This window comes from Setaria viridis, chromosome 1 (assembly GCF_005286985.2).
Source record: "Setaria viridis chromosome 1, Setaria_viridis_v4.0, whole genome shotgun sequence".
Classification (NCBI taxonomy): Eukaryota; Viridiplantae; Streptophyta; class Magnoliopsida; order Poales; family Poaceae; genus Setaria; species Setaria viridis.
The window spans coordinates 135,400-147,808 of NC_048263.2; the positions used below are offsets into that span (position 1 = coordinate 135,400).

The 12,409-nt window shown below is 43.7% G+C and overlaps 2 protein-coding genes across 4 annotated transcripts; one reads left to right on the plus strand and one right to left on the minus strand.

Moving 5' to 3' along the window:
* Positions 1–114: 114 nt before the first annotated feature.
* Positions 115–8,644, minus strand: LOC117837713 (kinesin-like protein KIN-6). 3 transcript variants are annotated; one of them, XM_034717453.2, is made up of 22 exons: positions 8,092–8,640; positions 7,694–7,899; positions 7,482–7,602; positions 7,091–7,185; positions 6,739–6,871; positions 6,597–6,662; positions 6,392–6,454; positions 5,760–5,810; positions 4,944–5,026; positions 4,507–4,627; positions 3,906–3,960; positions 3,654–3,775; positions 3,152–3,397; positions 2,636–2,708; positions 2,474–2,547; positions 1,711–1,996; positions 1,537–1,634; positions 1,068–1,158; positions 876–967; positions 661–752; positions 484–559; positions 115–400 (listed from the first exon to the last, which is right to left on the minus strand). In XM_034717453.2, the coding sequence occupies exons 1-22, from the start codon at positions 8,551–8,553 to the stop codon at positions 308–310; spliced, it is 2,799 nt and encodes a 932-aa protein (XP_034573344.1). In that variant the 5' UTR covers positions 8,554–8,640; the 3' UTR covers positions 115–307. The 3 variants fall into 3 exon arrangements, with proteins under 3 accessions (XP_034573344.1, XP_034573353.1, XP_034573359.1); XM_034717462.2 differs by having other exon boundaries at positions 1,543–1,634; positions 8,092–8,637; XM_034717468.2 differs by lacking the exons at positions 115–400; positions 484–559 and having other exon boundaries at positions 660–793; positions 8,092–8,644.
* Positions 8,645–9,665: 1,021 nt separating this feature from the next.
* LOC117865129 (uncharacterized) lies at positions 9,666–11,280 on the plus strand. Its single transcript, XM_034749250.2, has 3 exons — positions 9,666–9,978; positions 10,077–10,590; positions 10,694–11,280. The coding sequence occupies exons 1-3, from the start codon at positions 9,813–9,815 to the stop codon at positions 11,088–11,090; spliced, it is 1,077 nt and encodes a 358-aa protein (XP_034605141.1). The 5' UTR covers positions 9,666–9,812; the 3' UTR covers positions 11,091–11,280.
* Positions 11,281–12,409: the final 1,129 nt, after the last annotated feature.

Genomic DNA, 12,409 nt, shown 5'->3' on the forward strand with positions numbered 1-12,409 from the left:
GCTTGGTTTGCTTCCAACCCCCAACCCAACGAAATCATTTGCTCGACGGGCTCGCCATGGCAATACTGCACGAATCAATACTGCTCCTCAAAAAAAAAATACTGCACGAATCAATGATGATAGAAATCGACACGCAAAGCAAAGCAGGTAGATTGATCGATAGATACAATGAGAACCGAACTGCCATGTCCATTACTCCATTCACGTCATGCTACTACTACTACTAGTAGTAGTAAACTAAACAGATTCATGGCGTTTCTTCAACTGTCAACGCAACGAGCTGCTGCGACAAATGAAGCATCCCGGATTATGCTCTACGGACTGGACGGGTTTTCAGAAGTCGAATCAGCTCATCTGATCTCCCGGATGCCACGCTGGATGATGATTTGCCTCTTCCTTCCTGCAACAACCAACAGCCCGCAAGTCAGCTACCGTATCACTGCATTCCAACAAAACTACTGGTAGCGTCTCCATCATACACACCCTTTTCGTATCCACATCAAGGTCCGCGGCACCAGTGAATTCCTTGAGCATCATACCAGCAGCTGGCTGCAGCCTCCTGCTCAACAAAACCAGAGCCCAATCAGTTGTTGCAAAATCACTGTCAATATACCTCCACTTCTACAGTCTACACGCACAGCAACATAATCCTGCACTCACCTCTTAGTTTTCTTTGCATCACCAGGCCTAGATGCAGAACCTTCTTTCTTTTTATCAGCAGCTCCCTCTGCCTGACTGACCTTACTTGGAGCCTAGGGGGGAACACACCACAGTATCAGAAAACAAGGCAACACTGCAAGAGAAATTACTCAGCACGGCTTCTGAGCTGCGTCTAGTTTTAGCAATCAATACTGCAGCCAAAACAAACATCTTACCTTTGAAGCCTTCGCTGGGGAAGTTATTTCCTTCAGCAAACATGGAACCACACCTCCACAATCAATCATTTGCTCCGGAGCTTCGCTGTAGCCTATACAAATGCTATGCAAGCATTAGGTAACAAATATCTAGGATCCGGACAGTCCTGCAGAAACAACTTGCCTACTTCAATAGCAAGCAAAAGATATTACCTATACCATATTCCACAGTCACCTTTCCTACTCCAGGTTCACGTCTTTCAGGTTCCGGGTCCAGTTCCTCAAGTTTCTTTTGAGTAGCAACCTAAACAAGACACAAGCGCAACCAGTTTTGTCATGTTTCCTTAGAACAACACCCAGGACACAGCTGATGTGGCTAAAGAAACAAAACTGGGCACCAAATGGCACTCCTCACCACTCTCAAACAGCTTCCATGCTGCCAAACCCCAAAAGGGCAAATCAAAGTTGCAAAACTCTACCACCAATATGTGCTCCCAGTCAAGTAGGCAGGATGGCAGGGCAGGTATTTTTTTTTATAAAAAAAAAAGAATGAAGGAAAAATCTAAACCACAACTGAAAATTTGATTGGTGCAACCACAAAATTCAGCTAAGAATAACAGAAATATCGATGTGAATTACTCTTAAGTAAATTTGGTAATGAAATGAATAATTCAGTACGGACCATTACCGGCAACTCTAAGGAAGATTGGCTGGAGCTGACATCTTCTGTGTCAGAGTTCACTTTCTGAGAAGAGCTCAGACAATCAAGATGCTCCACTTCTGTTCAAAGATCCAATAACACTGTGAAAGATCTGTATCATAGCAAGGAAACAATTGATACAAATAGAAAACTGACCTCTTGTATTGATATCATGTTGAATATCCTCTACTGTTATCTTGTTTAACTCTCCTGTTTCTTCTTCACTTTGCTCTATGGTAGCTTTTTTTTCTCGAACATGCTCTATGGTAGCTTTCTTGCTACAGCTAGTGAACTGTGGGGACAGGCTGACCCTTTCAGTGTTCTGATCTGATTGATTATCTGAATGACTGGACGAAGGCGTTACACCACCAGTGTGTGGAGATGTTTGCTGAGTAAAACTTTCAGATGAATCCAATTTCTTATGAATCGCTTGTACCTGTACCTAAAAGAACACAAGAGTAAAAAAGATTTGTTACTCCTACTTCCAGGATAATATTTAGTTCTTTTCTTCTGGTCAAAATATTTAGTTCTTTTGCCTATTTGGTCAAGTGAACACTACTTGAAAATCTTGCCAGAAGTGCTACTAACAACAACGACGAAGACTATTAGTTCCAAGCAAGTTGGGGTAGGCTACAAGTACTACAGGTTTTTAAAAATAAAAAAAGAAAAAGAAAACACCTGTAAACGTGCAACTAGAGAATGGAATATTCACATTGTTATTTCCTTTTCCTGTGTGAGATTTGGGACCAAAAGCATAAGGACAACATGATTTCTCTGGCTAAAAAAGGATGATGCTGTATATCAGTGTAAAATGCAGCAACATTCCTCAATATTAGGTGGTATCACTATAAGTTAATATGTGAAATTCCCAAGATTTTTCTCATGAGGGTGCACAAAATACGCAGGGTAAGCATCAAACCTTAAGACCTCTGGAACTCAGTTCTTGTTCATCTAGCAAAGATATAGACGAAGTATCACAGCTGACAGATTCCCCTGTTATAAAAAAAAAAAAGGATTCAGCACTGAAAAACAACATTTTAAAGATGCCGCATCTGATATATCTATTTTGGACATATTTAACCTTTCAGGCTACAAGCAGTGGAAGAATTTTCAGGACCATGGCATCTGAGTTCTTTTGAGATATCTTCTACTAACTGCAGGGGGGGAACGAAGTTATTAGTGATTTTTGTGTATAACAAACTAAATCATATCATAGGAAGCTCCAATATCATGTGTATATACTTCTGCCATGATATGGCTTAAAAAATACAACTGACAGATTTTATACAATATTAAGATGCCAACATAGGAGTAACAAAGGACGCATGCTGCTTCTCACTTGGACACAAGTAGTAAACAGTAGATAGCGGAAAGTAGAAGACACTGAAAAAGGGAAAGAGAGGAACAACAAAACATGAACTGATGATGCCCACCAAGTTCCAAAATAACGATAACTATCCTTTCAAAGTTTCATTGACTGTAGAAAGCAGGGTGAGCTTTAGCATGTATTCCCATCCTGATTCTCCCAAAAGAAGAACCAAGATAAAGGGAGTGATAGATAAAGCAGGTTTTGTGTATTAAAGTTTCTTTTGCTTACATGGAAATTATCTACTGGAGCATCATAAGATCCCAGGTCAGGTTTATTTGATTGAGAAACAAAGCTTCGACCAGCTGGACCAGACAATACAGAATCATCTTGGTCAACAGAGGTGTCTTCAGTGATTGGAACGTTCTTGCATGAACAACGAGAGTTTTGAACATCCAGCTCCTTTTTCAACTCCATAATTTGGATATCTTGATCTCTAATCAATTTTTTCATGCTCTCAGCAGCATTCTCGGACTCCTATAAGCAAACACGTTGATTACGGCAGCATAAAAGGAAAATAATTAAAGAGGAAATAGGGGTACTTTCTTTAACAACAAGTAACATATAAAAGCATTCGAAGTCACTACATTCACCATGAAAAGTTAGAGGAACGTTTTATTGCATAATTTAGTCTTTCACAATATTAGCCATCCAGAAAAGTTGTCCAATTAAAGAGATGTCCCACAAATCATAGAATCATACTCAGAAGAAAAAAACATGCACTGAGAATTACCAAAACTTTGTGTTTATACTGCTTTAATACAGTCCATAAAGCCCTGGCAAAGTTCGTCATTATTGCTTCACTTCTCGATACCCTTCGCAACTCTGAGTTCAGAAACTTGTGCTGCGCCTCATCTATACACATTTCAAATATTATTGCAATATTGAAAGTTAATCGAATATTCATCAGTACCACAGATAACTTGTGACAAAAATAAAGCATGTGAATTGAAATAAATCAAATATTAGTGCAAGTAAGTAGAACCTTCTTCGGAAACTTTGGTAATATTATCTGTATCTATTTTTTCCTTTCGGTCAACCTGCATAAACATAAAACATATGACTACACATCCCCACTAAGAAACAAAATAAATTTCCTAACAAACATCTTATAAGATATGTTTGTTGTACACTGCAAAATAATGGAACACATGATATGGGAGCAGACAAGAAAATGTGTCAAGCTTAGCACCTGCAACATATTGGATTGTATTGGTGAGCACAAATGACAAAACACTACACTGATCATTCAATAGATACAAGGACGACAAAGGTGTACCAAACAGCAGAATCCTAGATTCCAAACAAGGGTTGTGCTTATAATAAGATGGGAGAATTTACTAGTCAACCATATGATTTAAGACAGCAAGATATAGCCATTAAGTCCATAGGTGCAACAGTCCAAGACATATGAATTATGATATGCGTGTGAAATGAAACTGTGAGATCAACATGCTCCAGCACCTTTCAACTCAGAAGATGGCAGTACATGAGTTTTCAAAAAAAAGATGGCAGTACATGAAAGCTGTCTACAGTCTTAAAGCTAAACGGACTAGAAACATTGCAAGCTAAACAGCAATTTGTACCAGAAGGACTCCAGGCTTCTGAACCTTCCTCTTTTTCTTGTTCTCTTGGCAAATCAAGGAAGCATTGCTTCTCTTCTGTGAAAGTGAAACCAAGTCAGAAGAATCCTCAAGGCTGGTGTACCTGAAAAGATAATAACATGAAACGAAATGAATAAAAAAAGGTAAACATGGACATGTGAGCCATAAGATCACTGTTGCTGCTTTCCTCACCGCATTTCTTTTTCTGGAGCTACATCCTATGATCTTTCCATATTAGCTACATCTATTAATATAGATACCAACTATCAACCGTCTAAATAGTGATTACCAACTATCAACCATCTAAATAGTGATATTGTCAGCGTAATCATTAGTTACATTATGTTCTTCCCAATAATAGCAAAAGAGAGGAAAGCAAACAAAATTTGTCAGTGAAATAGAAAGGAGAGTAATAGTACTTTATTTTCATGTAAGGAGATGCTTGTCTGAGCAAAAATGATGTATCATTATAATCATCAACTGCTGGCTTCACAGTCAGAATCTGAAAATTAAGGGGAAATAATTAAAATAAAGATTAATTTGTGCAGTAATCAGTGACCATAATAATAGCACCAGTGTCATGCAGCATTAAAAAAATATCAGATTGAAAATTATTCACAAAGCCAATAGGAAAAGTCCTTAAATCATTAAGGAATTTCGACATTTTGAATAACTCAAGTTTCAAAAGAAAGAAAAGGAAGACTTCTCATTGATTAGCAATAATAGGAATTGATAGCTCTGGCTCTCGGAGCACTAATTGAAACTTCGAGAAGAAAATTCTTAGATCTACAAAAATCAATAGTTTAATACACTTGCTCGAATCCAATAGCCTAACAGTCGAAGGCACCCAATGTTTATAGTGCCTCTTGCTCCTGTGACACTAGTGGCATTGGGCACTGGCAACAATCTAACTACAATGTGAGGTCTAGCGGTTAGCACATAGGGACATCTTAAAGAAAAGCATTACTTGCTTGGGCAACTCATTCGAGAATGTGCCTACATGCCATCAGCAATGTAGCCATCATTCCTGCCCAGGTCATCAAGACTAATCACGCAAAGTGTTTACATCAATGTTATGTTACACCTTTTGGGTTTCCCCTGTACTGCTAACTTCTAAGTAATATTTACCATTTCCCTCAAAATAGCATTAACCACATCGGCGCATTCAGAGATAAACAATTCATTTCAGGGACTATTGATAGAAAAAATGATCATTTGAGGTCAGAGTAGCATACCAGAGTCATTTTCTTCCTTCCTTCTAGGTAATCCCTTAAGTACCTTGTTAACTATCAAAATGACAAAAGATTAGGGAGCTAACAATAAGATATTTCAATTCTTATATCCAAGTTTCACAAGTTAACATAGAAAACATAGAAAATCAGTACTCCCTCCAATTCTAGATGTAGGCCATTTTAGCCTTCTCAACTTTTCTTTAAATGTAGGTCATCCTAGAACTTTTATGCAGCTTTCACCCTTTTCCCCTCCTTGCCCCTGGTTAAAAATGCTACCACTCTCACAGATGAATGAGTCATCTTTCCAATTGCAGTATAAATGAAGGCACAAAGGTCATTTGATCTACTTTCTTAATTCCCATGCACAAGTCTAAAATGACCTACACTTGGAATCAGAGGGAGTAGATTAGTTGGAGAGGGGGGTATCCATCAGAATATTGGGCTGCTAGACTTTTCAATTACTATATACTTCAATGCTTATTGATCTACATATCATCACCGCAAAGGGAGACTGCGTCGAACATGCATTAACGACTATGGTTAGGGAACAAATGTTGGACATGATTCGGACTTTGGAGTTGCCCACAGGCCACAGCCACCACAAAAGAAAAAACGAGATGACATCTGAAACTCACCATTGAGTTCTTGAAATGCTTTTCCAAGGGTTTCTTCTGATTTTTCTGATGTTCTAGCAAAGACTGCAATTCCAAAACAAAATGAAAGAGAGCATAAGCAAGCAGGCATATCTTCCATTGATTCACAGGCGCAAATGATGACATATTTTTTGCAAGTAGACTGCTGTAGAAGAAGATCTACAAGAGAAAAGCTACTTGGCAGTACCCTCAAACAGAGACCGAAAACCATGGATGTATTGTTGATGAAATTACTTTCTAACAGCCTGGAACCCTGCAGATGAATAGTTAATCAGTTTTGAGAAACTAGTTGTAATATATTACAAAGTAACATTGATTGAAAAACAGACTTGGTTTCCAGTTTTCCTTTCCCGCTCTGCCCCAGCAAGGTCTGCTATGGTCAGAACAGCACTGCTAAGTGAATTTCCACTGTCCACATCACTGCTTTTATGACCACGTATCGTTATGATGCACTGTGATCGGCTGTAATACAAAGTGAAGTTCACTTTTAACATCACATGATAACCATGATTAAAAAGGTTCTTTAAAAAAACCTAGAATCGAAGCAAGAAAATAGTGGTGCTCAGAAGAGAAACACTACATCTATTATGATTCAGGGCATTCGTTCAAGGTACGCAGATATATTCTGGATAAAATTTCGTTTACTAAAGACCATGGGAAGATAATTGTAAGAAAGCATGCCTTGACTTGCTGTTGGCACTTGTTGCAGCAGTGCTGCGCTTCAGCATACCACGTGAAACTAAGCTCTCAGCATCTGCGAAATTTGAAAGTGGCACCTGCAGATCAAATTAAAGATAACAACTTAGTGCGTGCTCCCAAGCATATTAGTTTCACTTTCATCCTCAATGCGATTCAAATAGCATGTGCGTTTCCAACTTCCAAGGCATCCATTGTGATCAGAAATCAAGGCTGGTACAGGACCATCCCACCCATGTCCATCCTGACTATCCAATTGGAATTCTCAACAAGACACAACCATGCCATTTGAACTGTAATCAGACAGTCAACGAATAACCATTCCTATCAACTATCAAGATTCAAGAGTATTAAAGGGTGTTTGGTTCGGAGCTACCTCTTGAAGACCTTTAATCACTGACTGCTGAAGAACACACTCTGCAGCATCGGACAGTAGGTCAAGAATGCGTTCTCCTTTTCCCTCAGAAAGTATCTCGAACATTGACAAGGAAAATGATCTGTAATCATAGAGTGAAAAATGACAAGATATGAGCTGGGTTTTAGGTCACAAATCTGTCTAGGGATTCCATGCGAAGAAGCACATTTTACCTTGACGGTTGGCTAGCAACCTTGTTTTCATCTTGTGCATTGAAGATTTGCCGTAGCATGAGCGGTAGTATACCAGGATTCCTCGGAGAACCGAAGATGGTATGCGTCTTTCCAGAGCCTGTGGGACCCATAGCAACCAGAAGGCCGCTCTTTCCTCCCAAAAAGTCATCCACCAGTGGGTTCATCACTTGTGCGAAGATATCAAGCTGTGAGGAGGAGGAAAGGGGTTAATCGTGCAGAGGTACCAGTCTACCAGACAAGGAGTAGAACTTACACAGGAATGTGCCTTTGTATCACAAATGCAGATGCAGTGTGGAGGCTATTGACAGTTGATGGGTTATGAAAATGCATCGGGGAGAAAACGGATAAATTGGGAAAGTAACGGGGGTGGCAGGCACCTGGGTGGAGTCGGGCGAGAAAACGGCGGAGAAGCCGTCGAAGACCTCGGTGCGGCCTCGCCTGGGGTCGACTAGCTTGGACTGCGGGACGGTGAGCGCGACGGAGTTGGGTCCGGTGGGCACGAGGCAAAGCTCCCCGCTCCCGGCCTGCTTGGGCTTCCGGCGCGGGTCCTTGCCGAGCATCGGGCGGGGCACGGCCTTGCAGTGGTCCCGGTCCGGGACGGGGCGGATGCGGAGGTACACCTTGAGGCGCTCCTCCTGTCGGGGAGAGGAGGAAGAAGCGGGCGGAGGGGGAATGGAGGCTGCTGCTTCGTCTTCGAGCAGGCGGGAGAGGGAGGAGGGATTGGGTTTGGCGGAGGCGAGCGGTGTGGGGGGAGGCCTCGCGCGGCGGGGTGGGTTCCGGCGGACGGTGGTGGGAGGAGGCGGAGAGGCCTGCTCCGACGGCGCGGTGGCTGGCTCCATCACTGATCGATCGACCGATGGCCGGCAGGGCGGCGGCGGCAATTCCCTTCCCCTCCCTCCCTCCTCTTCCTCTGTATTACGGAACTTGAAAACGGGAAGGGCGGAAGGCGCGGGGCCGCCAACGGACCCAAATGCCAGATCCCAAGTCCCACGGCTCATCCTTCCAATTTCGGGAAGTGCTTTTCTTTTCAAACATACCGTTTGAGTTTTTCGACTTTTATACTAAATTTTTTTTATCCTTTATATTTTAAATTTTTAAAAACATATAATCCACCCTCCTAATTTGGACGTTTGGTGGGATGTGAGGCCGGATGTGAGGCCATCATATCGCAAATCCAATCCGCTCCCACCTTTGTATCGCACGGGCCAAAGCCAAACGCCGCCTTATGATTTAGCACACGATAAAATAGATGATTTCGCCCCTCAACTTTCACCTGAGGGTCAAGTTAGACGAAACGCAGGCCCAATAAAATGAGAGGTAGATATATGATGTTTGGTTTTGATGGGTTCAGCGAAATACATGTGGCACACCGTAACGATGTAGATAGGACTTGTTTAGTTGCCCAACTTTGGGGTGCCAAAATTACTGTAGCAATACTGTAGCGTTTCGTTTTTATTTGTGAATTATTGTCCAAATATTGAGTAATTAGGCTCAAAAGATTCGTCTCGCAAAGTACAACAAATCTGTGCAATTAGTTTTTGATTTCGTCTACATTCAGTACTTCATGCATGTACCGCAAGTTTGATGTGATGAGGAATCTTCTTTTTGCATAGTGCCAAAGTTAAGATTTTGGAGTGAACTAAACATGGCCTAAAATGACATACAAGCTAGATTGAACTCGTTGGCTCATTCATTATTGTTTTGCGGCTGCAACACAAGAAGAGGATGCCGCCGGAAGGCGTGGAAATGAGAGCTCAAACATGAGTGGTTCTTGGCCGCAAGGCATGGAATGGAATCTTCGACTCTTTTTTTCCAGTTATATCCATGCATTGTTTTGTGAGATAGAATATGTAACTGTGTGTCCCTTGGCATGAAGAGGATGGGTGTGGGCTTAAACGAATACATATATATACATGGGGGCGTGCCGTCCGCGTCACACAAAGCAGCAGCAGCAGCAGGTGTGGTATTGGTTTCTACTTGTATATATACCAGCTAGCATTGGCCTGGTTGGGAAGGCCAAGGATGATGCAGATCACCAACACCACCCCAGCAGCATAAGTAACACAGCTAGTCAGCCACACATCGGTAGTTGTTGGATATGATCATGAAGCAGCTGCTGCAGGCCATCATCATCTTCAGCGCGTTCGCTACGTCGGCGGCGTCGGCGGTGGCGACCGGGCCGGCCAGCACGGTGGTCGCCGGCATGGTCTTCTGCGACCAGTGCAAGGACGGCGTGCGCGGGCTCTTCGACTACCCGCTCTACGGTACTATCGGTCAACTACTCTTGGTGCTGGATGGATCATCTGCACCCACGCTGTTGCCTCTGCCCACCTAACCCACACCATCACACGATCGAAAGCAGGCGCCCGCGTGGCCATCCAGTGCGGCGGCGGCGACACCCCGCTGACGGTGCGCGAGAGCAACACCAACTGGTTCGGCGGCTTCTCCATCCGCATGGAGGGCTCGCCGGACATGAACCGCTGCACCGCCCGCGTCGTCCAGGGCACCGGCCACTGCGGTGCATCCGGCGCCCCCCCGCGCGAGCTCACCCTCGCCTTCCGCATGCTCGGCCTCGCGCTCTACACCGTGCCGCCGCTGCTCTCGCAGCCGGAGGAGGCCATGGACTTCTGCCCCGGCTACGACACCCGGCGCAGGTCACCGCGCTGGCCTGTTGTTGCCCCGGCGCCCTCATCGCAACCGCAGTCACCGCCGGCACCAGCTTCTCCCTTCTGGCGTCGCCGCCTGCCGCCTATCTGGCGCAAGCCGCCAACGATGCCACAGGACCAGCCGCAGCCGCCACCGCAGGTGCTGCCGCCGCCTCCGCCTCCGCCTCCGTCTCCTCCGGCGCCAGCGCAGGGCTCGGCATGCACCTACGAGTACGTCCTTGTATATCTTGATGATCCGATCCCATATATAGATCCATGGAAACGTATGTATGCACACGAGATTGTATAATAAGCGATCGATCCATGCGTGCAGCCAGTGGGCCTCGCCGGATCACCGGTGCTACTGGAAGGTGGTGACCCCCAACACGACGGTGGCCATGGCGTTCGGCCCCCTGGCGGCGCAGCGCTACGGGTCGGAGCTGACGCTGCGGGACGCGCTGGAGGGCCGCGGTGACATGTACCGGACGCTGCTCCGGGAGGCCACGGCGGCGCTGCTCAACGCCTACTACAACGCACCCGGCGGGCCCTTCCTGTACCCGACCACCGCCAGCGTCATCGACCACATGAACGGCGCGCTGCTCAGCTCCGCGCAGAGGGTCCTCATCGAGGGCGCGCGCTTCCGCAGGGCCAACGCCGGCGGCGGAGGACCGGCCGGACGGACAAGGCTGCCGTGCGACTTGGCGCCCTGCGCAGCGCAGCCTCCCCGCTAGCTATCTCCTTGCTACCAGTTGATGGTATCCAAGATCCACACATACATACTCATTCATTACCGTACCACCACCAATGCAATGCATGCATAGGACCAACCAACCAAAGCGATACAATTACTACTTGTATTGTATGCACTGACTGACTTGTTGCTCTTGTCGGATCATTAATATATTTGAAAAGGTTACAGCAGATCCTTACTTTTGATCCAGGGATGTTTGATACTAGGTGCTACACTCTAACAGTATCACATCAGATGTTCGGATGATCCAGGAGTGTTTGGATACTAGGTGCTAAACTTTAGCAGTGTCACATCAAATATTCGGATGCTAATTAGGAGGACTAAACATGAGCTAATTATAAAACTAATTGCAGAACCCTGTGCTAATTCGCGAGATGAATCTATTAAGTCTAATTATTCCGTCATTAGCAAATGGTTCCTATAGCACCACATTGTCAAATTATGGACTAATTAGGCTTAATAGATTCGTCTCGCGAATTAGACTCCATCTGTGCAATTAGTTTTATAATTAGCCTATATTTAATACTCCTAATTAGCATCCAAACATCCGATGTGACAGGTGCTAAATTTTAGTGGGGTGTATCCAAACACCCCCCTAGTATGTTTGCCGACCCAAGAACGTCATATATCACATACTAGATCATCCCGAAGCTAAAGTTTAATCCGTGTCGCATCGAATATTCAGAGGCTAATTAGAAGGACTAAATATGAGTTAATTATAAAACTAATTACACAGATGGAGGCTAAATGGCGAGACGAATCTATTAAGCCTAATTAATCCATCAACAAATGGTTACCGTAGCAGCACATTGTCAAATCATGACCTAATTAGGCTTAATAGATTCGTCTCGCTATTTAGCCTCCATCTATGCAATGGGTTTTGTAAATAGTCTATGTTTAATATCCTAATTAGTACCTAAACATTCGATGTGACCGGAATTAAAGTTTAGCCCGGGGATCCAAACACCCTCTTAGTAGCATGAAAAGGAAGCACCGATTTATATTAGTGAGGCTATCGATTAATACTCCCAGATAGGTCCAATTCTAATTTCAATTTTCAGTTTAGAGCGTGTTTGGGTCCTTAATTTAAAGTTTAGCCGTTGTCACATTGAATATTTCGGATGCTAATTAGGAGGACTAAACATGAGCTAATTATAAAACTAATTGTAGAAACCCTGGGCTAATTCGCAAGATGAATCTATTAGGTCTAATTAATCCATCATTAGCAAATGGTTACTGCAGCAACACATTATCAAATCATGGATTAATTAGGTTTAATAGATTCGTTTCGCGAATTAG

What these genes read in the sequence shown, in the direction of transcription:
- LOC117865129 (XM_034749250.2), top strand. Translation starts at nt 9,813, where the DNA reads ATGATCATGAAGCAGCTGCTGCAGGCCATCATCATCTTCAGCGCGTTC. An exon ending in CTTCGACTACCCGCTCTACG is followed by an intron (nt 9,979 to 10,076) that starts GTACTATCGGTC and finishes GATCGAAAGCAG; the next exon opens with GCGCCCGCGTGGCCATCCAG. An exon ending in GGCTCGGCATGCACCTACGA is followed by an intron (nt 10,591 to 10,693) that starts GTACGTCCTTGT and finishes CCATGCGTGCAG; the next exon opens with CCAGTGGGCCTCGCCGGATC.
- LOC117837713 (XM_034717453.2), bottom strand. Translation starts at nt 8,553, where the DNA reads ATGGAGCCAGCCACCGCGCCGTCGGAGCAGGCCTCTCCGCCTCCTCCC. An exon ending in AGCATTTCAAGAACTCAATG is followed by an intron (nt 5,811 to 6,391) that starts GTGAGTTTCAGA and finishes TCATTTTGATAG; the next exon opens with TTAACAAGGTACTTAAGGGA. An exon ending in TTGATGTGGATACGAAAAGG is followed by an intron (nt 401 to 483) that starts GTGTGTATGATG and finishes TGGTTGTTGCAG; the next exon opens with GAAGGAAGAGGCAAATCATC.